Source organism: Euprymna scolopes, chromosome 27 (assembly GCF_053919585.1).
Source record: "Euprymna scolopes isolate OS-2025 chromosome 27, ASM5391958v1, whole genome shotgun sequence".
NCBI lineage: Eukaryota > Metazoa > Mollusca > Cephalopoda > Sepiida > Sepiolidae > Euprymna > Euprymna scolopes.
The window spans coordinates 44,410,250-44,434,445 of record NC_136508.1 but is presented as its reverse complement, the minus strand read 5'-3'; the positions used below and the strand labels follow the sequence as shown (position 1 = coordinate 44,434,445).

The 24,196-nt window shown below is 33.3% G+C and overlaps 1 protein-coding gene across 1 annotated transcript in view; it reads right to left on the bottom strand.

Moving 5' to 3' along the window:
- Positions 1–545: 545 nt before the first annotated feature.
- LOC145248703 (transcription factor RFX4-like) overlaps positions 546–24,196 on the bottom strand; it is a 61,176-nt gene continuing 37,525 nt past the window's right edge. Inside the window, exons 14-19 of the mRNA XM_080110357.1 lie at positions 23,425–23,547; positions 15,347–15,520; positions 11,349–11,532; positions 9,878–10,001; positions 3,787–3,977; positions 546–930 (exon numbers count right to left, since the gene is read on the bottom strand). Of these exons, the coding sequence (XP_079966483.1) occupies positions 546–930; positions 3,787–3,977; positions 9,878–10,001; positions 11,349–11,532; positions 15,347–15,520; positions 23,425–23,547 (1,181 nt within the window). The remainder of the gene's footprint in view (positions 931–3,786; positions 3,978–9,877; positions 10,002–11,348; positions 11,533–15,346; positions 15,521–23,424; positions 23,548–24,196) is intronic.

Sequence of the window (24,196 nt, the reverse complement as noted above, 5' to 3'; positions counted from 1 at the left end):
GATAGATTCTGACTCGACAAACAGCAATTCTTCCCCCTTTCTCAGAAACGTCGTGTATGGAATTTGAGGACTAAATGGCAAAATAAAGGATGTGATAGCTAGGAAGTTGTTAAAAGTAAACCTGAGACTCATGTTTGTTTTGTTAATTCTCGTTAGTATTTGTTTGAAACTGAAACTTCTATTAATGGTGATAATGTCATATCTTTTCATCCGTCAGGAAGAAATCGGAGCTGCCATTGCTCAAGTGCCGTTTGGAGCTGTACGCCAAAATATGCTGTTCGATTTCTGAAAGATTAACGGATTGTATTGATCTCCATGGAGAGCACATTGATCTTTAATAAATGTTTTGATAAACGCCATGTTTCAAGTTACAAAAAACTTGCATGTACTCTATACTGTAGTTGCATATTCCTTACATATTAAATTTATTATGCGCAAATACAATTATACAGTCACTTATGGCAGGCCATACGTATATTAACAATATGTGGACGGAGATCTCTACACAGAGAAAACACTTTGTTCAACGTTGTTTCGTTTTAATTTTACATATAGCCGCCGGAAGTGACGTGGTATGGTGGATATTGGTCCCGGTTGTGGTAACGCTGTTTGTAGTGCCGAGATGTATCCTGGTGGTGGTCGTACTTCCGCTTGGCAGCACTGCCGTACTCCGTTCTGCCGTCGTCATAGTAATCGGCCACGTGACCGTTTCCCGATGTGTTTCCGGTTACACTGTTCGCCCCGACCGTCACATTGGCGGCGCTGCTTCCTTCGTTCGTGTAGCTGTGGTGGTACGTATGCGACGACGTTGTCTCTGGCGTTGTTGAGTTTGAGATAGTCCGCGGGTAGTTGTCCGGATAAGCGTAGCCGGTATAATCATACGTCGGGGTGCGCACTGCCTGGTAGGGGGAATAATTTGTGCTGTCATTTCTGTAAAAAGAAAAATGATATTGCTATAATACAAAGCAGACAAGACAATTATAAATGAGAAATATAGAGGATGTTAAAAAAAAAAAAAATACACATACGACCACCAAGCAAATACTGAATTAACCTTAAAGGTAATTTTGAAAAATAATAATAAAACAGTTGGCATGATTGGGTGGGAAGGGTAATCCATTGGGAACTGCGCAAATTAAATTATGTTACATATCTCAATAGCAATTACGTCATCGAGTATAATTTTCGCATGGGTGCATTGAATTAAGCCGGCACTTGTGGAACGATAAAATTGTCGCCATAGAAAAGACGACGTGATTCCATTTCCGTTAGATGAAAACCGGTTTTCTTTCTTTGTTGCAGACCATTTACTAGTTGACCAGTTGTGTACAAATCCCAAGAGCAATAGGAGCTTTCTATCATGTCTGAAAGTGACACAATGTTCAATGAGCAAGATCGGAGATGCGCCACTGTACAACTCATGCTCTCTACCGATCCAAGTTATGACAACAGGACCATTGCCAGCACCCTCAAAATGCAAAACCGGAGGATTCAATGCTTGAGGACACAGCTCAGCGAAGTTTCCAGGCACGGTTACAGTTTTTGGTGTGGTTTCAAATGAGGCCCACATTATGCCACCTCACATCTTCGAAGTCGGCTTAAAAGTCAACACCAAAGTGTACCTGGGTGTGCTGATGATTGTTGTGATCCCTCTGGGTGTGGCAACAGGATTTAGTGCTGGCCCACAAGTCCAAATAGACCTAGGCTTAACTTCAGAAGGAATGCTACGACTTTGTACTCTTCTCTCACTGGTCCCATTTCTTTATTTAACCTGAACCAGCTGAACTACTTTATTTAGTCATGCGTCACATCACCAAATTGACCTCCCACAACACCAAAGCCAGCTTGATCGCCAAGTAATTTCCGAGTATTCGCCGAGCTCCCGCCGGTGCTTGTGGCAAAGGCATGTTCCCAGTTTTGGATCCGTATCGAGGCGGTGATTGGAGCTGAAGGCGGCTACATTGAATAGATGTCAGCTCTACTACATAATCAAGTTGCATGATAAACGAAATAGAGATACGAGTCGAAAGGAGACAACGTCCGCAGAATTTTGGGGAAATAACGAGGATTTCAAATCAGTCTATCTGTAGGAGCTATGCGAAAGAGACCGAAAATAATAGAGTCTGTTATAAACAAACATTATAAATAACTAGTGAGGGAGGCGCCAGGCTTTGCCCGGATGTAAATTACGCTTAAATATGATATTTTAATTTGTCCATATTTCGTATATTTTATTATACAGGCGTGATTTCGAAAGTAAAAAAAAAAGTGTTTGAGTGCCATCAGCTAGAATCGAAACCGCATCTGTAATATTCAAAGCTGGAAACGTTACCACTATACTAACATGGCACGCATATGAACTGATTAAAAAGTAAAAAGTAAAAATAAACTAAGATGAATTTGGATGTCTTCAAGTCCAACATAAACAAATTCCTGATGAATCGCTCCCTTAAGTAAGACACTTTATCAAATCTCCATTACTAACGATTACTACAATATTATCCCATTGATTACTGTACACGCAATAACACTTATCCCCGAGTGGCTTCCGGGCCTTGATAAGTGGTGACTACCATGTAAACAAACAAATAAATAAGATATTAAAAAATAACGTTTTTTTAAAAAGATTTTGACTGATCTTTGACCCCATAAAAACTATTTTAAGCGCCTAAAAAAAACATAAAAGAATGCCCCGTAAAAAATCTAATCATTTGCTGCCCCTAGCACAGATCTGCGACTTTTAGTTTCGGAGGAGATAGAGTTATAAAATATGGAGACAAACAGACAGACAGACAGACATATAGCCTTTTATATTGCAGCATTAAGAATTTAAAAACAATTTCAATTTAACATTCTATAATAAATTCTTAATGCTGCAATATTTTAAGTTATAAATTTATTACATTTTTTACTATAATATCTTGTCTTTTTCTTTTCCAGTTTAAACAACTAGTTCGTTTTCTTTGCCAAGTTTAATTTTAAACATATTACTTTTCATGCTCGCATTTTTTAAATGTAATCCATGATTTTTCCAATCTTTGCTTTGTCAACAATCCATAAAAAATGATTACTAACTTCTTTAATTTACTAAATAAAAAAATCAAATAAAAGACGTAATTAAGTAAATAAATAGTCAGCAGTCAGTTTTGTCCGGCGAGCCAAGGCCAAAGGTCGGTTAGCGATTGAGCATAGCGACGGTGAATTATCAGCGACAGTACAGCTGAGCGACAGACCGGGAGAGCGATTAATTATTAGCGACAGTAGTATCTGAATCGACGTAATCGTGGCGACAGTGCCAACAACAGATTTGGTTGCTATGGTAACCAACAGCCAATCAGAAAAAAACATCTATCCGTTCCTTACAGATTCTGAGAAATTTTTAACACCAGTAATTTTATTATAACTTTTGTTTTACCGAACGAAAACTGAATTTTTTTTCCAAAATATAGCTTAGAAGGTGACCTATGAACTGTAAAAATTGTTTGAAATTTGGTAGCAAAATGAGTGCGCGGTGAAGCTTTAAAGCAGTCCAAATAAGTAAAATTAACAACCATATATTTAAACACTACATCGTTTGAATGATATATATATATATATATATATATATATATATATATATATATATATATAACAGTTGTGACCCAACGGGTCGCGTATACGTCTAATAAATTAATTGTACCTGTAATAGAATGGGTGTTTGGGCTAAAAACAATGAATTTCATCACATATTAAAATAATAGCCTCGTACACGAGTGAAATCACAAATAAAGATAAGACAAGACTTACACTCGAAGCACACTCTCGTGTGGCATGACGGGAGTGCCATATCGATTGTTCCCTCCATTAGCATCCGTTGGCCATTCAGCCGTGGAAACGTTTACGGGCGCCACGCTCTGGCGGCCGGCCGGCGTTAACGTCGTCACGTCACTTTTTGCGTGATGTTCGTTGCTCGGTGCCGATAAATAATGCCGTGAATACTGGAAGGAAAAAAATCAAACAGAATAATCGCTGAGTCACGTTCATTAAAACAATATGAAAAGCATTAAATAATGGAAATGCATAGCAAAGAGGCGAAAATGCATGTAAATATACAAAGACTTTTCGTTCATTAATGTTTGAAATCTAATGGTTTATTTTTAACTAGCAGGTGTACCCGGCGTGATCCGGTATTAAATATGTTGCGGACCAGGATATAATAACATGTTCGAACAAGCATAACGTTAAATTCTTTAAGAAAATTAAGTAAAAAAAAAAAAATCGGAAATATACTGAGACATGTGCAGTTGATTATTATGTTTTTCTAAACAGTTCAAATCTTGTAAGTAAAATAAAACAATACTCGAGCTGAGACAGAAACCAAAACCTAAATACAGTTAGTCAAGTATGATAACCATTAGGCCAGCTTGCCACGTTCTTTACAAAATGTTTTCAAACTTACTTATTCTTAACATGAAGAAGCTGTCATGTGAACGATTCGCTGATGCGCAGTTGTGAAAGAGTTGGCAAACAGATAAAAATCCGCCTCCCCCCGTACCAATTTTTTAATTTCGACCCGTTAGCAGCACCTTTTTCTTTTGAGTGAAAATCGATTAAAAAGTTTTCCACATCTGAAAACCCTATATACTAAATTTCAAGTCTGTAAATCAAAAATTCCTTGAGTAGGTTGAGAATTGTCCTCTCTCATCACACGTTCTCACTTTTATAGATATATTGATTTTGTATAAATCATTGTTATAATGGCGAAACCAACACATTATTTTGATCTCGGCGCAGCAGCCATAGAACATTGACCCGGAAAAAATCTCCTGGCACATTATCAGTGCAATTTACCGGGACACACACTAGACAACTTTAAGTGTCTTCGAATCGATCCTTTTAATCACACAGAGACACATATACACAGATAACTTGAATGCCTACTAGACATTTGTGTCTAAGGTCACTCTGTAAAGAAGTCTGCTAGGACAAACTGGTATAAGGTACTTTTTCCCTGACTAAATATTCAAAATAACATAGTTTTCCTGCCCCCCCCCCAATCTTGGTATGGCTAACCTACACTGACTTTTACGAGAAATGGTGTACCTTCTTCAAGTGATGTCACCTGAAGTAACAGTACGAAGCTGGATACTCCACCACAAGCTAGATGGATTCTTGTCTTGGAATCAAGTAAGGCCAAGCGACTACAAAAAAATATATACGATAAGATATTTTAATTGTCAGTTGAGGAGAGGACAGCTTCTTTACTAACGCGGTGTTTGAGAGATGAAGAACTTTAATGGAATTTTCGAACATCTATGTATCTTACACAGAGATTAGATGTTAATCCTAGGAAGGAGGGCCGTGATTTCTGAAAACTTCGACTGAAATAAAAAATGAAACAAACAATAAAAAAACAATGTCTACAATAATAGATACTAATACTAACACACACACTCACACACACACTCACACACACACTCACACACACACACATATTAAAAGAGTTTATTTGTAGTAAATAATTTACAAATAACAGAAAAAAGAATTCTTTTGGACACTAGACGTCTTTCATCATCCTAGTCAGGGGCAAACGATTACATTTTTAAAAATCTTTTTTTAAAAAGAAAACATGGGGAAGAAGACTTTAATTGTGTTCTTATTGAATTAAATTAAAGTCTCTTACTCTACTATGCCTAACCTTCATCAGAAAATAATTAGCTCTAATAATAATAAAATTAATAAACTACAAAATACAACTATACAAAATACATCTGACTGTAACTGTAGAAGAAAAAATAAATGTCCCCTACAAGGCTCATGTAAAATTAAAAATGCTATCTATAGCTGCACAGTATCAAAAACTCCAAATATACAAGAACCTATCAACAGCCATAACTCAACTACCAGATTAAATAATAACACCAACTTAAATCAATCTACCGATCAATTACTAACCAACCCACCACATTATAATCCAACAATAGACCTAACGGAAAATAATCATAATAATCAAGAGGTAATATATATTGGTTCCACATCCGGCCCAATAAAACATAGAATTTCAACGCACAAACATTCTTTTAAAAATAACTCTCTATCAAACCAAACTACTCTATCCAACTATATTTGGCAACTAAAAAATAGCAATATTTCTTTCAACTTAAAATGGCAAATAATTGAGACCTGCAAATCATATAAACCAGGAGATAAATTTTGTACATTATGTACAAAAGAAACCCTAAAAATTTTAAAATATGAAGATATAAAAAACACAACCAAACTAGTAAATTCAAGACATGAGCTTCTATCATGTAATCATAAACGTTGGTTTAAATTTAATAAATATAAACCACCTTAAATCATTAAAAATTACTCATTAGTAAAAATAGATTACTTTTTTTTTTTTTTTTTTTTAATAAATTAAGTTAGACCAATTACCGCCCTTAGACTCGTAAATCAAATAATAAATAAAGCCAATAACACATGAAAATTATCTCCCCTTAAAAACTTGCAAAATAAATATTCTCTCTCTATAGATATTAACTGTAGCGTCTTTAAATCAAAATACGCTAACGGAAACAATTTACTGCACGAGCGTCGCCCTTTTAAAATTCATCATTCAATAAAATAAAAAGCTATAGCAAACATCTAAATGACTACTTTAAATACAGTTCCTGATTTCAAAAAAAGAAAAACTAAAAGGTAACTATATCTATATATTTTTAAATCAAATTTATTATGTAAATTCAAAAAAAATATATATTTTTTCTACTCATTTCTATCTCTAACCCATACTAATTTTCTTATAAATTTTAAATCCAAACCTTTTACTTTTAATGCTAGGTTTATTTTTGGTGTCTTTTCAATTCAATAGAAATCCTCCTAAATTTGCTGATGAGGAGACCGTGCTTACCAAAAAAACTTTGTATAATTGTTCTACGTGACTTCATGTATACCACAAATAAAAAGCACGGATTTCCGAAACGATCGTACAGATAATTGACTTTGTTGTTGTTCCTTCTTATGAAACTGATTTTTAATTTAATTAAAATTTGATTTTTAAATTTAAATTTTTTTTTTAAATTTTTAAATTATAAATCACATTACTTAATATTGAATTAGCTCTAGGACATTTAACTATCGAGCTTATTATATATCTAAATTACAACGAGCATTTCCTGTATTTTAATTAAACTAGTAATTTCACTATTACATTAAAATACACTTAGCTCTTTAGACTATTATTCTAATCTCCCTTAAATTATATATATATATATATATATATATATATACAATATATATATACAATATATATATATATACAATATATATATACAATATATATATACAATATATATATACAATATATATATACAATTATATATATACAATATGTATATATAAAATATATATATACAATATATATATATATACAATATATATATATACAATATATATATATATACAATATATATATATACAATATATATATATACAATATATATACAATATATATACAATATATATATATACATACAATATATATATATACATACAATATATATATACAATATATATATATATATGCATACAATATATATATACATACAATATATATATACAATATATATATATATATACAATATATATATATACAATATATATATATATACAATATATATATACATACAATATATATATACATACAATATATATACATACAATATATATATATTCATACAATATATATATATATATATGCAATATATATATATACATACAATATATATACATACAATATATATATACATAAAATATATATATACATACAATATATATATACATACAATATATATATATACATACAATATATATATACATACAATATATATATATACATACAATATATATACAATATATATATACACAATATATATATATATATATACACAATATATATATATACAATATATATATATATACATACAATATATATATACATACAATATATATATATACATACAATATATATATGCAATATATATATACAATATATATATACAATATATATATACTATATATATATACAATATACATATATATACAATATATATACTATATATATATATACAATATATATATATACAATATATATATATACAATATATATATACAATATATATATACAATATATATATACAATATATATACACAATATATATACAATATATATATATACAATATATATATACAATATATATATATACAATATATATATATACAATATATATATATATACAATATATATATACACAATATATATATACAATATATATATACAATATATATATACAATATATATACAATATATACATACAATATATATATACAATATATATATACAATATATATATGCAATATATATATACAATATATATATACAATATATATGTATATACACAATATATATATACACAATATATATATACAATATATATACACAATATATATATACAATATATATATACACAATATATATATATATATACAATATATATATATATACACAATATATATATATACACAATATATATATATACAATATATATATATACAATATATATATATACACAATATATATATATATACAATATATATATAATATATATATATATATACAATATATATATACAATATATATATATACAATATATATATACAATATATATATATACAATATATATATATACAATATATATATATACAATATATATATATATACAATATATATATACAAAATATATATATATGCAATATATATATATACAATATATATATACAATATATATATATACAATATATATATATATATATATATATATATATATACAATATATACACATGTTACTAGTAACACCGGAAGAGAAGCATCAGAAGTACGAGGCTTTCTCTCACGTGTTCTGGTTAGCTGAGAAAATAGATGAGTTGGAATATGGACGTCGAACAGGGTGGATGGGTTAACGGGTATCCCCCCAATCCTTGAGATGGAGGTGACGTGTCTCGAATTACCCACCCAAGCAAAGATATTCACTTCCCATTCTTATGCGATCGAGGCCTGGGACGTAATAAAAAAACTATATAAAATCAACCATAGTCTTGGAGTTGAAAGGCATTCGTCCACAGGTTCCAGTTTCCATCCAAGAACAGATGAAATTCCCAGGTGGACCAAAAGACTAATGACGCAGTTGAAAAGTTGATGAGGTATGTCACAGTACATGTATGTGTTTATGTAAATGTCTGACACATACACACGCAACACACTTAAACGATCACATCAACAGACTGTAAGAGTAACGAATTGTTCATACCTAAAGAAGCCACTAATAGAGATTTAGTGACACAATCTCACATAGACGACATAGATATTAACCCCTTCAGTCATATTACATATTTCGATTTGGTATCATAGAATATTACACCTCTATAAAGGGGACATCAATAAGTGCCCCTAGCAACAACATATGGCGTTTCTATGTAGTTTAAGTGACAGCAAGTCATCATGGATGGAGAGTTCTAGTATTCTTCGCGCTTTTCCAGTGGATGTCTGGTTTGTGCTCTCTCTTCTATATCTTTTCACTAGACTCAAACAATGCCTATTCATTAGAGGTATGGTTGGAGATTGTGCAACCCTTGCTACACAATTACATGCGTGCTGCCCTTACAAGGAGTATGCATTGTCTCTTGAGACTGACCGGAGGCATCGATTGAGTTCTGTTTACAAACACGCGGACACGAGTTTTCCATTATAATAGTGATATATCTTTCATCTTGAATCACGAGTAACTGATCGTTATCGAATCAAGTTTTAAAAAGAAAAGCCTTGTTTGGTTCAACTCACCTGAGATGGTACATCATAGCTGTACATTGGATGAGTATTTTGTGTTTCCATGGTAGCAGTGTGTTGATTGGTTAACGTCTGTCCATAGGCCATGGGATACGGCTGGCACTGCTGGTAAGTGGAACTGAAGAAGAAGTCGCATTTTACGAATAAGCATGGGAAATAAATAAAACAGCCATAGTTTACAAACACACACATATGTATATACACGCGCACATACGTATATACACACATACACATATACACACGCGTACGTATATACGTGGTGCGTACCAAAAGTAATGTCTCCTATGTTTATTCCGCTTGAATAGAGGAGATTGCAAAATACATTGTTATGATGACTGAACTTAATATATTCATGATTTGAAAGTTTCATGTCTCTGTTACAGATATTGACGGTGTGAGACTCTACGAAAGCAACACCTGCCATGAGCGAGCGTCAGAAGCAAATGTGCTTCACTGAATTCCTGGCAAAAATGCATTGAGAATGGTGATGACTATGTAGAAAAATAAATTCTGAAACACAAAATGTTACTCGCTTTAATGGTACCATTACCGTCTTCTTAGCTCTTCAAAAAAAAAAAAGGACGTTTTATCTTTTAAACGACCTGCGTAGGGCAAAGCGCGCTCAGGACGTGCATGCATAGCCATAGTTCATCGCTGGCAAAAGTGTGTCGAGAATGGTGGTGAATATGTAAAAAAAATAAAATCTGGGACACAAAAGTTCGCTTACTTTAATGGTACCACTTCCGTTTTCTTTTTCTTTCTGTTTTTAGTTATTAATTGAATTATTTAGTTAATAAAAAAGGAGACATTAATTTGGAGCGATTGTCGTACACGCACGCACACACACACACGCACGCACGCACACGCACATATATATTAAAAGTTATTTATATATTGATACAGATTCTTGAGTTATGTGCATGCTTGCAATGGATAAGAAAGTAAACACCTTAAACGTGTGACATATGAATTAAAAGTTTAGTTTGAAAGGATTCTATTAAAAAAATACTTTCTTTACTTATTTTAGTATATGTTATCTACCTGCGATATTTGATTCTAACTTACCAGTGACTGGTTGATGTTATCTGGCTATCTGAGTCAGTTTCCATCCTCTAAATTTTTTTATATTTAAATATACTATAATTATATCCTACTCTCTCTTCTCTTCAAATAGAGGTCTGGATTGTGCTCTCCATCTTTGTCTTTTCATTCTCCGTGACACTTCATGATCTCCTGCCCTAATCTGGCAGTTTCACACCCTTGGAGTTTTATATTCCTTGCTATGTTTACGTAGAATGAATCTATTTCACATTCGTCGGCAGCATAGCCGTTAAAATTCGTTACTGCATTCGAGATTTTTTTTTTTTTTTTTTGGTATTGTTTACTTAATAATTGGGGGACTTTTGGGAGGTACTATCTAATACAAAATGATATGCGCGCATGATTTATTTTAGAATTAGCATACCCTGCTATATGGTTGATTGGTGTAGATGTTAGCGTATTCTGTAGACTACTGGAATTACTGGATCGGCCCGAATCCGCGGCTGGTGAGTAAGGTGATTTTATGCTGACTGCTTGAGAGTTGTCGTCCACGGGACTATGGCTTGACTGGATATTAGTAACTTCGGTATTACGCTGGCAGGTATAATCTGGAGAGAGAAAATAATGACCTTTACATGGGCTGTTGCCTTATATAAATTATATATATATATATATATATATATATATATATATTTGTATATATATATATATACACATATATATACATATATATAATATTTTTGTATTTATTATATATTATATATATAATATATATATTATATATTATATATGTTATATATATTATATATATATTATATATTATATACGATATATATTATATATTACATATCTATCATATACGATATGTATTATATATTACATATCTATTATATACGATATATATTATATATTACATATCTATTATATACGATATATATTATATATTACACATATATATATATTATATACGGTATATATATTATATACGATATATATTATATATTACATATGTATTATATACGATATATATTATATATTACATATATAATATATATTACATATTTATTATATACGTTATATACTATATATTACATATATATATATATATATATATATATATTATATACGGTATATATTATATACGATATATATATTATATATTACATATATATTATATACGATATATATTATATATTACATATATATATTATATACGGCATATATATTATATACGATATATATTATATATTACATATATATATTATATACGACATATATATTATATACGATATATATTATATATTACATATATATATTATATACGGCATATATATTATATACGATATATACTATATATTACATATATATATTATATACGGCATATATATTATATACGATATATATTATATATTACATATATATTATATGATATACAATATATATTATATATTACATATGCATTATATTGTATATATATTATATACAGCAAAAGTTTCAATTTGAATCATGTCGTGTAATCGTTTGACAAAATCCAAAAGCAACAATACCGCTTTTATGATTCATGCAAAAAAAAAAAAAAAAAAAAAAAAAAAAAACATATAATACGTGCATATAATTTCACAAACGTAAAAATACCCTTGCAGGAATGATAAATCAATTTCACTTTTACTGATAGTTTAAAATCAATAAATGTTTATGATTTCATCGTTAATAACGAGACAAAATGAACAATTAAGTTCTAAACGAAGGCAAGCAAATAAAAACAATATAATAGCTGGTCGTCCGGCGTTGCCTGGTCGTACAATACGCTTAAACAGGATATTTTAATTTATGAAGATTGCGTATGTATTGTTATAGAATACATCCTCCATTGAATATTATGTATTACGAAGAACAATTTGCTCGGTGGACTAATTCGCAAAAAAGTAAAAAAAAAAAAAAATAATAATAATAATGATAATGTCATTCATCAAATTCTGTCTGTGTTTGTTTACAATATTACGTCAGCTGATATTTGGGCTTGACGATGGATGCCCTGGAAAAGTCACTTCTGATTAATGTTTATTGTTAAAATATACAAACGAAGAAATGATTTGCGGCGATTTTAAATGGTACCTCTCTTTTATCGTAAATTGAACTCATTAATAATAAAAAAAAAAATTGGGAAGTACACCCGGGTTTGAACAGGGGAATCATTCGATCTGTAGTCGAATGCTCTTCCACTGAGCCATATTTCAAAATGTTAATAATTCAGTTTGTTTGTTTTTTTTTTCTTAAACATAGAAACCACTTGCAAAGATTTTATTATCTCCCTTGGACGGTGTAACGTTAAATATTTTTCTTTTTAGAAGAAAAAAAAACGATTTTTAGAATGTGATTTTTTTCGATTTTTATACTCATCGGTTGAATTTCTGTAGAAAACATGTCTAAGAACACTGCCAGACATATGAATTACCTTTGTGTGAAATTTGCAAAAGATAGGTTCAGTCGTTTCGGAAACTATGAGAAAAGAACTCTCTCTAACGCACACACGCGCGTGCGTGCGCACGCACACACACACACACACACACACACAAACACACAAACAGTGACTTTTATATAATAATAATAATATGAGAATAATAATAGTAGAGATGGAGATATATGTATTAGTGGCCTGGCAAGGCCACAGGGGAGACAACCAAGAAGAACAAACCTTAAACAAAATTCATCCCAAAGCAGCAAGACTAAAGCTAGCCTGCCAAGACACTATATATATATATATATATATATATATATATATATATATATATATATATATATATATATATATATACAAATATAGGCAAGTTTGAGCATATTTTATTAATTTGAAAATATAGGTTCTTTTTTACTACTTGTCATAAAATTTTAACAATAGAATAATATTCAAAAAATGTGCAAATTTTCATGTACTTTCGTCCCATGGAACCAAAAGGGATCATCTATCATCCAGAGCCTATTTTTGACACTTTTTTTTTTACAGCCATAAAATGATTCAATCATAGTATTTCCTAGTTTTTCATATGAATTACAAAATATCTGATATTTCCCCCAAACCTTTAGCCTTGATGAAGGGAGAGGCTAAAATTTACTGCTATGGTTTCAAATGATCTAAAATAACAGCAACGGGAGACTTGTTTCCAAATATTTCTCATGTGTTATGTTTCTCCTCTTTTTGAAATAAAGTACGATTATGAACATATCCAGCATCAAATAATCCTTATACCCTGAAATTTACCTTATGTATGAAAACCAAAGAGGGCAGATATAACATATGAGAAATATTTGGAATCAAGTGTCCCCCTCCTGTTATTTCAAATCATTTGAAACCATAGCAGTAAGTTTTAATCTTCTCTCCATCAAGGTTAGAGGTTTTGGGAATATATATGTATATATATATATATATATATATATATATATATATATATATATATTACACAGGAATCATCACTTATCAAGGCCCGAAAGCCACTCGAGGATAAGGTTAATGGGTATACATAAGTCAATGTGATTATAGCGTAGTAAACATAAGTAGTGGGAATTTTGTAAATTGGATTACTTAAAGGGATGGTTCATCAAGAACTTGTTTACATTGGACTTGAAGATAATCAGGTTGTAGTAAGCTGGAAAGCAGGCAATCGGAAGAGAGTTTAACAGGCATGCAGTTCTAAGAAAGAAGCGTTCTTCATGGAATCTGCCTTTAGGTTTAGGGATATATAAAGCGTGTGGGAAATTATTGATAGTGGTTTTGGCTAGATGAGTGTTTTACGTGAATTTTGGCGAGGGGGGCATAGATTGAAGCTCAGTTGAGCATTTGCCATGAAAATAGAGATAAAGCAGAGACAGGCTCGCAACATCTCTTCTGTGGGAAAGAGGTTGCAAGGAAGAGAAAAGGGCATCCCCTACGAAGCTACGAAGTCTATTTTGAACTCTGTCAAGGCAGGATAAGCTGCTTCTAGCAGCTCTTGCCCAGATGTGGCAACAGTACTCCATCGTTGGCCGTACCTGGCTTTTATATAGGTAGAGAATTGCATCAGGAGTGAGATATCTACTGGAGCTATATATATATATATATATATATATATATATATATATATATATATATATAGAGAGAGAGAGAGAGAGAGAGAGAGAGAGAGAGAGATTTTGCTTAACTCGTAGGGTTTGTGGTTTACATTCATCGCAATATGTGTGCGCGTAAATGCATATGCTTTTTTTTTCAAAATTTGTATACATGCGTGTTTTCATGGTCATTTGTGTCAATGGATATGTGTGCACGTATATGCGCACGCGCACGCACGCGAACGCACGCGAACGAACGCGAACGCACGCGAACGCACGCGAACGCACGCGAACGCGTCTTTAAAATCATTTCAATTGGAAAAAAAAGAGTTGACCTACCTGGATGAAGTGAACCTCCTACTTGGTTCATCACTTCTCGGCCGTTAGTTATCACAGAACACCTTTCCATCGGACGATGAGTGGTGTTGACAACCGGTGGGGTCATGGTCTCGGAAGGCGATGGCATTCCGTCACTGAAGTTTGTTGTACTTGGCATTAATTCTTCCCCAAAATCTGGAAGGAAAAACAAATGAACCAAAGCATTACAAAAAGAACCAGGGAAATGGTATCTCAATGTTAGTGTTGTACTAAAACTTGTGGGGGTCGCCTGGCCTTTTTTTGGGAACTGACTTCCTCCACAAATAATAAAAATAAAAATAAGAAATCTTATGTGCAACACAAACGGAGGTTTATTTCCGGAATAGAAATAACAAATAATACGTTAAAACATAGTTCTCAATATTTCAGAGTTCTTTTTTTTTGAGTTCATATGAAAGGTGGACAGTCTCTTTTTTGTGTTCTTTGAATGTTCAAATGTGTAACATAGACAATATCAATGTTCGTCTGTTAAAAGAGAGTATTAATGCGCGGAGCAATGGAAATGAAATAATTGATGTTTGCACGCGTGGTAAGTCCTAATGAGAAAGCGTTGAATGAGTCGGAAGAGTTTAAAGAGACGAAAGAATGCTCGAAAGGCTAAGAGACTAAAGAGATAGATTTTGTGTTTGTGCATGTTTATATTCAATTTGATCGGCTCCAAAGGAGCTCTAGAAAATCAGTTTTAAAATGTGTCCTAGGAGGAATTCCATTGGACGGAAGACATCACATGGGGTGCTTTCAACTACGTACGCACCTTTGGTATATAAAGGTCACGCCGGAATTTGCGTGGGTGTCATTTTTCATTTTTTTAACGCGCCGAAACAATCAATTGCACTGCGCGCTTAAATTGTATTTAACGATTTTAAATTTGAATATTAAACTGTGCCAACTGGCACAAACTAACAGAATTATATATATAAAAAAGAAGAAAACAACATCGTACGTTATATTATACCTAATATATAGCAGTGTTTTCAAAAGAAAAAAAATGACTTGTGTGCCATCAGTTAGAATCAAAACGAAAACATATTTCTCCAGCCTTATCAGTTAACGTATGACCTAGATTCATACGTATAAAAACTGCAAAAAAATAATATGTTTTAACTTATAACTTTTAATTAGCACATATGCAGATATGAGAATGTGGGTGTGTCCTTTTGAGGGCGGTAATGGCCCCACCAAGTCAACATGGATATTGGTGAACCTGGCATCAGGCGCACTGAAAGTGCCCAGCGGTGACTTCGTGTGCCTGTGTATTTTATTTTTCTGACGGGATACACACGTCTTGGTCCAATTTCGAATATCTGCATTCATATTCGGCCAAACAAAGCGGTCTGTTATTATTTTTACGGTGGCTCGTTTGCCTGGATGCGACATATTGTGAAAATGTAGAAAAACATGTCGTCTGATGCTTGGCGGTATGTATGGACGCGGTTGTTCTTTTGCTGTATCACAATAAAGTGTTGTTACACTAAAAGGTACGGGCATTTCCTTCAGTTGCAAAGACGCTTTCTGTTGTACGTCAGTGAGTGTCTTGTCCGTCTTCTGTTCCTGTGCAATTAATTCTATAGTTAACGAACTGGAATTTAGTGAAGTTATTGCAGCTCGTGATAATGCGTCCGCCACGATGTTTTCTTGACCCTTGACGTATCTGATGTCTGTGGAATATTGGGCAATATAATCAAGGTGTCTGATTTCTCTTGGACCATATTTATCTACATGCGTATGCAGTGCATATGTTAACGGTTTATGGTCAGTGTAAATACAGAAGTTTCTTCCTTCTAACAGATGTCTAAAATGTTTAATTGACAAATAAATTGCTAATAGTTCCCTTGAAAAGGTACTGTACTTTGTCTGTGTCTTGCTCAGTTTGGCTGAGAAAAACGATATAGGGGTCATTGTATCCCCTGTCAGTTGATGTATAACTGCTCCTACAGCTATGTCTGACGCGTCTGTTGTAAGTGTAAGCTTCGATTCTTCGCTGTCCTTAATATAATTCAATTTTGTGAAATTGACTAAGGCAGTTTTAGCTTGATGGAAAGCTTTTAAAGCTGATCCGTCCAGTTTTAATTGTTGGTTTTTCGTTTTGTTCTTCAATAATGACGTTAACGGTGCAAGGATTGTGGAACAGTTGGGTAAAAATCGTCTGTAGTAATTAATTATACCTATGAAGCGACGAACTTGTCTAACAGACGTAGGTTGTGGAAAATCCGTAATGGCGCTTACTTTTTCGGGTAATGGTGATATACCATCCTTATCAATTGAATGTCCAAGGAAGTTTACTTCTTGCTGACTGAAAATACATTTGTCCAAATTTATTTTTAAACCGTAATGGGACAGTTTTTTAAAAACTTGTTCCAAGTGTTGTTTATGTTCGTCGAGGTTTCTACTAGCAATTAGGACATCGTCCACGTAAGCGAATACGAATGGAAGGTCCCTAAAAACCTCGTCTATTAACCTTTGGAAGGTTTGACAAGCGTTCCTAAGTCCGAATGGCATTCTGACGAATTCGTAAAGTCCAAATGGTGTGGTCAGTGCTGTTTTGTGGATATCTTCATCCGCCACCGGTATTTGGTAATACGCTTTTACTAAATCCAGTTTGGAAAATACCGTGGCATTTTGCAGTCCGATTGCAAAATCGTGAATGTGTGGGATAGGGTATCTATCCGGTACAGTTTGTGCATTTAATCTCCTGAAATCGCCGCATGGACGCTATGTTGTCGCGTCTGCTTTCTGTACCATGTGTAGAGGAGATGACCACGCACTTTTGGAAGGTCGGATAATTCCTTGTTGCAACATGCGTTGAAATTCGTCTTTTGCGATCTTGTACTTATCCGGCTTCAGACGTCTGGGGGTGGCGTAGACTGGTTGTCTATTCGTTTTAATATAATGCTTTGCATTATGTTTAATATTATCCGTGACTTTGAATGGCTGAGTAAGTTGTGGGTATTTTTGAAACAGCCGACGAATGTACGTCTCTTCGGGTAAGGCAGAACTAATCCCAGTAGACTGGTATCTTGTGGTGATACCTTTAATTTCGATTTTTGTTTGGTTATCAGTCAGTGTGCGACTAGTCATGTCTACCGATAGATTAAACCGTGTTAGGAAATCTGCTCCTAATATTGGTGTCGTCACGTTGGCTATGGTAAAAATCCACGGAAATGTGCGGCGCAGGCCGAGATTGACGTCTAAATATTTTTCACCGTATGTCGGTATTTGTGTGCCATTAGCTGCTTGGAGGTGGTAAGGCTGTGGAATAGCTTTTTGTTTACGTAGAGGTGGTATCACGCTGATTTCAGCTCCAGTGTCTATTAAGAAATTATATCCATGATTATTATCACGAATAAAAAATAAACGACCTTTAGTGGAAAATCCAGCGAAAGTCGTCGTCTCTACTGGCCGGAATATTCGTTTCCTGATTCTTGTTTTTAAAAGAACAAGGATAAGTGCAACGCCGAGCTTGTGTGCCGAATTTTTTGTGGTAAAAACAGATTTCGTTCGCTCGTTCCCGTGTGTTGCTTCGACCTCTACTAAGACTTCGTTTTCGGTAGTCCGATCGTTTATTAAATGAGTAACGATGGTTTATTTGCATTAATTCCTGCACTTGTCGAGTGAGATTTTCGACCGTCATTTTTAGTCCCGATATATCGTCGTCGCACGTCTGTTTCTGCTGTGCTTGTGCTGAGTTTACTTTGCGGTGCCTCAGATTTTCATGGATTCGATCTGCCATATCGGCGAGTTTTTCAATATTTGTCTCTTCCGTTGTGGGTGCTAGGATTTGTACTGTTGTGTCTGGAAGTTTATCCAGCCACAGACTTCTCATTATATTTTCGGACATTTTGTTGTCCCCTAGCAATGTACGCATGTATCGCAAAAGTTGTGACGGGGTGCGATCTCCCAATTCTACTTGGGTGAAAAGATTGCGTAACCTTGTTTCGTTTGAAAAGCCTGTCCGTCGTAAGATGGCCTTCTTAAGTTCGTCATATGGGTTGTCTTCAGGCACATTCTCCAATAAATCCGCCACCTCTTCGACGACGTCTGCCGGGAGTTTTTCCACCAAGTAACAGTATTTGGTTCGTTGAGACGTTATCCGCTTTGCGCCGAAAAGGGCCTGGATTTGGATAAACCAGGTCTTTATGTTGGTAGGATTAAATGCTGGTATATTTACCGTTAACGTTGCCAGAGGTTTTTCAACACAGGAAGGTTCCATGTTTGTTTTCTTCGCTCGAAAGTGATTTCAAAGCCTTTAAACTGTCAACTGACTTTTTCCGATGATGCGGAGCTTGAAATTGTGGTCGAAAAAAAATTGTCGCTTTTTCCGCTGAGTCATGGTTGTTTAATAGTTTATAAGATTCCGTTGTGCATAGGATTTCTGCGTCGGGTCACCAACTTGTGGGGGTCGCCTGGCCTTTTTTTGGGAACTGACTTCCTCCACAAATAATAAAAATAAAAATAAGAAATCTTATGTGCAACACAAACGGAGGTTTATTTCCGGAATAGAAATAACAAATAATACGTTAAAACATAGTTCTCAATATTTCAGAGTTCTTTTTTTTGAGTTCATATGAAAGGTGGACAGTCTCTTTTTTGTGTTCTTTGAATGTTCAAATGTGTAACGTAGACAATATTAATGTTCGTCTGTTAAAAGAGAGTATTAATGCGCGGAGCAATGGAAATGAAATAATTGATGTTTGCACGCGTGGTAAGTCCTAATGAGAAAGCGTTGAATGAGTCGGAAGAGTTTAAAGAGACGAAAGAATGCTCGAAAGGCCAAGAGACTAAAGAGATAGATTTTGTGTTTGTGCATGTTTATATTCAATTTGATCGGCTCCAAAGGAGCTCTAGAAAATCAGTTTTAAAATGTGTCCTAGGAGGAATTCCATTGGACGGAAGACATCACATGGGGTACTTTCAACTACGGACGCACCTTTGGTATATAAAGGTCACGCCGGAATTTGCGTGGGTGTCATTTTTCATTTTTTTAACGCGCCGAAACAATCAATTGCACTGCGCGCTTAAATTGTATTTAACGATTTTAAATTTGAATATTAAACTGTGCCAACTGGCACAAACTAACAGAATTATATATATAAAAAAGAAGAAAACAACATCGTACGTTATATTATACCTAATATATAGCAGTGTTTTCAAAAGAAAAAAAAATGACTTGTGTGCCATCAGTTAGAATCAAAACGAAAACATATTTCTCCAGCCTTATCAGTTAGCGTATGACCTAGATTCATACGTATAAAAACTGCAAAAAAATAATATGTTTTAACTTATAACTTTTAATTAGCACATATGCAAAAAAAAAACAAAAACATAAAACAAAAACGGGTATAATCAACTTACGCCATGCCAAAGTCAATGTTTTTTTCCATTTTGACTCCTAAGCAGCTATTTTATCGGTTCAAAAGTAAATCGAAAAAGTGCTGCAGATCCAAATACCCTATATATCAAATTTTAACACTGTAGACCAAATATCTAGAGAGGTGTTTGATAGAGAATTTTCGAAGACACACAAGCTCATATATATATATATATATATATATATATATATATATATATATATATATATATATATATATAATTATTTACTATAATGAGTATTAAATACCTACTGACATTAGTGTTTTATCCTTTCCGGAATCATCAGTGCAGGGTGTCATGATTAACGCCGGTCGTGTGTATATATATATATATATATATATATATATATATATATATATATATATATATATATATATATATATCCGTGTGCTAGAAGTTTTCATCTTAAACTATATGCAATTATGCAGAATATAGACACTATGCATAAATAGAATTCAGCGTTATAGTGAAATAAAACAATCATTTAATAAGAAACTATTAAGATGAATAAGTAATTGATTTACGCTGGTTTTTCAAAGGAATATGCAAATTCGTTAATTTTCATGTAGTCGCTCGCATATCAATGACTGAGTATATTAAAAAGATTGTGTTAATAATTTTTAAATAGATAAGTAGACTTTTAATAACAATGTAAGGGCGAGAAAAAAAAAACTCAACATTATAGGTATACTAGCAGGCCGTTCGGCGTCGCCCGGTCTTAAATTACGCATAAATATTATAGTTTAATTAAAGCAAAATTCTTATTTCTTATAAACAGAATTACGATATGTATTAAACGTAACGTTAATTCCTTTGACGTAAAAAAAAAAAAATAAATAGAATGGAAAGTAACTGAGACATGTGCATACGAGTATCATGGTTTTTTTTTTCTAACCCGGCAGTTCACTTCTTGGAAGTCAAAAAAAGCGAAAAAAATAACATAAGGAAGCTGGCATATTTCCCGATCGCATAAACGCAGTTGTGAAAAAGTTGAAAACAGATAACAATCCAGTAGTCTCCTGCGTACCAGTTTTTCAATTTTCACCCCTTAGCAGCCCCTTTCCCGGACAAAAATGGATTAAATATTGTCCACGTGTCTGAATATCCTATACACCGAATTACAAATCTATAGATTAAAAACTCGTTGAGTATATAAGTTGAGAAGTGTCCTCACACACGTTCTCACTTTTATAGAATATAATACATGTATACTTGTATAGAGGGGCAATGCGGATATAGAGAAACAAAGGACAAGAGATGGAAAATAGAGGCGAAAGAAAGTAAAACAAGATAGATTGATAGATATAAGGAAAGAGAGAGAATAGTTGAATTGAATAACAAATTAGAAATAATACGTCAGAAATTACACAAGTTAAATCGTGTTACTGCTTTGGGTTGATAAAACCAACCGCATCTGTTTTGAAACAACCATTCTTATTGGTTGATTTTGGTTTCCAGTTGGCGGGTTTTTCAACGTTTTTATTTTGTCTCAAAAAGAGTATTGTGCCAATGGGACTCAATTTGATGTTCTCCCTGACGTTTGGACGTCATCACTTAATCAACTACGGTACGACTGATAAATTATTGGTTAACTAGCGGGGGTACCCGGCGTTGCCCGAGTGTTTGTTTCCGGGACGGGGGGGGGGAGTTTTAAAAAATGTTATGGTAGGTAAGTAGGAAGGATCAAACCCGGAGTCATGAGTAAAAGTAGGAAAATAAAGTGTGAAAAAAAAACCAAACAAACAAAAAAAAACATCTGCAACGTTAACAGTTCGGCCACGAAGAAAAGTCCATTCCATTTGTTTAGGAAAAAAAAAAAAAAACGACAACGGTAGGTCGGCGCGAACGTGAAAATATAATGTGAATTGTCCAGCACGCTAACCACTACGCCACAGAGCACTGCAGCTTAGTTTAGTGAGTTTAAATAACTTCACATGAAAGAACTACGAAGCCAAACCGGTGTTCTCTTCTCAACTGTTCCTTGTGAACGATCCCCAAACGGTGTTAAGTGATGGCAGGGGGAGGAGGAATTTATTAGAGAGAAAATATTTTACCACTTCCATTGATCTTAACCGATTTTGGCCGTGACTTCTCAGCAGAAAAAGTATAGAAATCTAAGATTATCGAGGAATTTGAGAAATAATAAGCCTATAACACACCTCAGATATTGTTCTGCCGTTTGTGCATATTATATTTGCATGAAATATCTTGATTTTTAATCCTATTAATGTCAAAATCAGACGGGAAAAAATGAGTTCGTTTTATTTATATAGAGATAAATCACTTATGTGTTTTGTAATTTAATATGTTGCCTTACATGAATTAATTTTATATAAAGCTATGACTACCAATGTTCGTAGATGATTTTAACCACCAGTACCCCTCGATTTTGTAATTGTGTAACGGACCGCTTCTACAAGGTAAGTGCGCTTTTCAATTTGTTGTGAATTTTTGATTGTCTAAGGGCTCTATGTTGTGTGAGAATGTTTTACAAGTAAAAACAAAGAGAAATAACAGCAAAAGAGAAATAGAAAGGAAGGTTTAAGAGAGAGAAATACAGACACAAAGATTGAGAGAGAAAGAGAGATACAGACGGTTAACTGTATTAATCTCTGGCTCCGCCCCTTTTATAAAATGGAGAGAACGAAATGACTGTCGACTCGACTCACCGATCGACGTGTCTCCTTGTCGAATATTCCGTAAAAACTCGCTGACTCTTTCTTGGCTGTGAAGATTTTCGACCAAGCACAGTACATAATCGTCAAACATCAGATGTAGTAAATGAAATGAACCTACAGGAAAACAAAAAAAAGTCAATGTTAAATTACATATCAAGGCTGAAAGCTACTAAAAACAAGAGTTACTCTTTAGACATGGGGACAGGAGTTATTTTTACAAAGGGAAAAGCTCGTCTGAGCTCCAATTTATGATCTCCCTTGCCAAACTTTCACGGAAAACACTCGTCTACCTAAAACCACCATCAAGAATTTTCTTCTATTCTTTATCTGTGCTAGACCTAAAAGTAGATTCCATGAACAAAGCTTCTTCCTTAGAACTGCACGCCTGTGGAACTCTCTTCCGTTTCCCTGCTTTCCAGCTGACTACAATATGGTCGTCTTCAAGTCCAATGTAAACAAGTTCTTGATGAGCCGTCCCCTTAAGTAATCCAATGTACCAAATTTTTACTACTAACGATTACTACGATATTATCCCATTGGCTACTGTGCATTCATTAACCCTTATCCTCGAGTGGCATCCGGGCCTTGATAAGTGGTGGCTCCTTAGTAAAAAAAGACGATTATTTGCAGCATAGTTAAGAGAAGAAAATTAAAAACAAAAACGAAAGCGAAAATGCACGACACCCGGGTAACGCCGGACAGGGACAGCTAGTAGTGGTATTATAAACGTACTAAGAAAACATATACAAAAATATACAAGCAA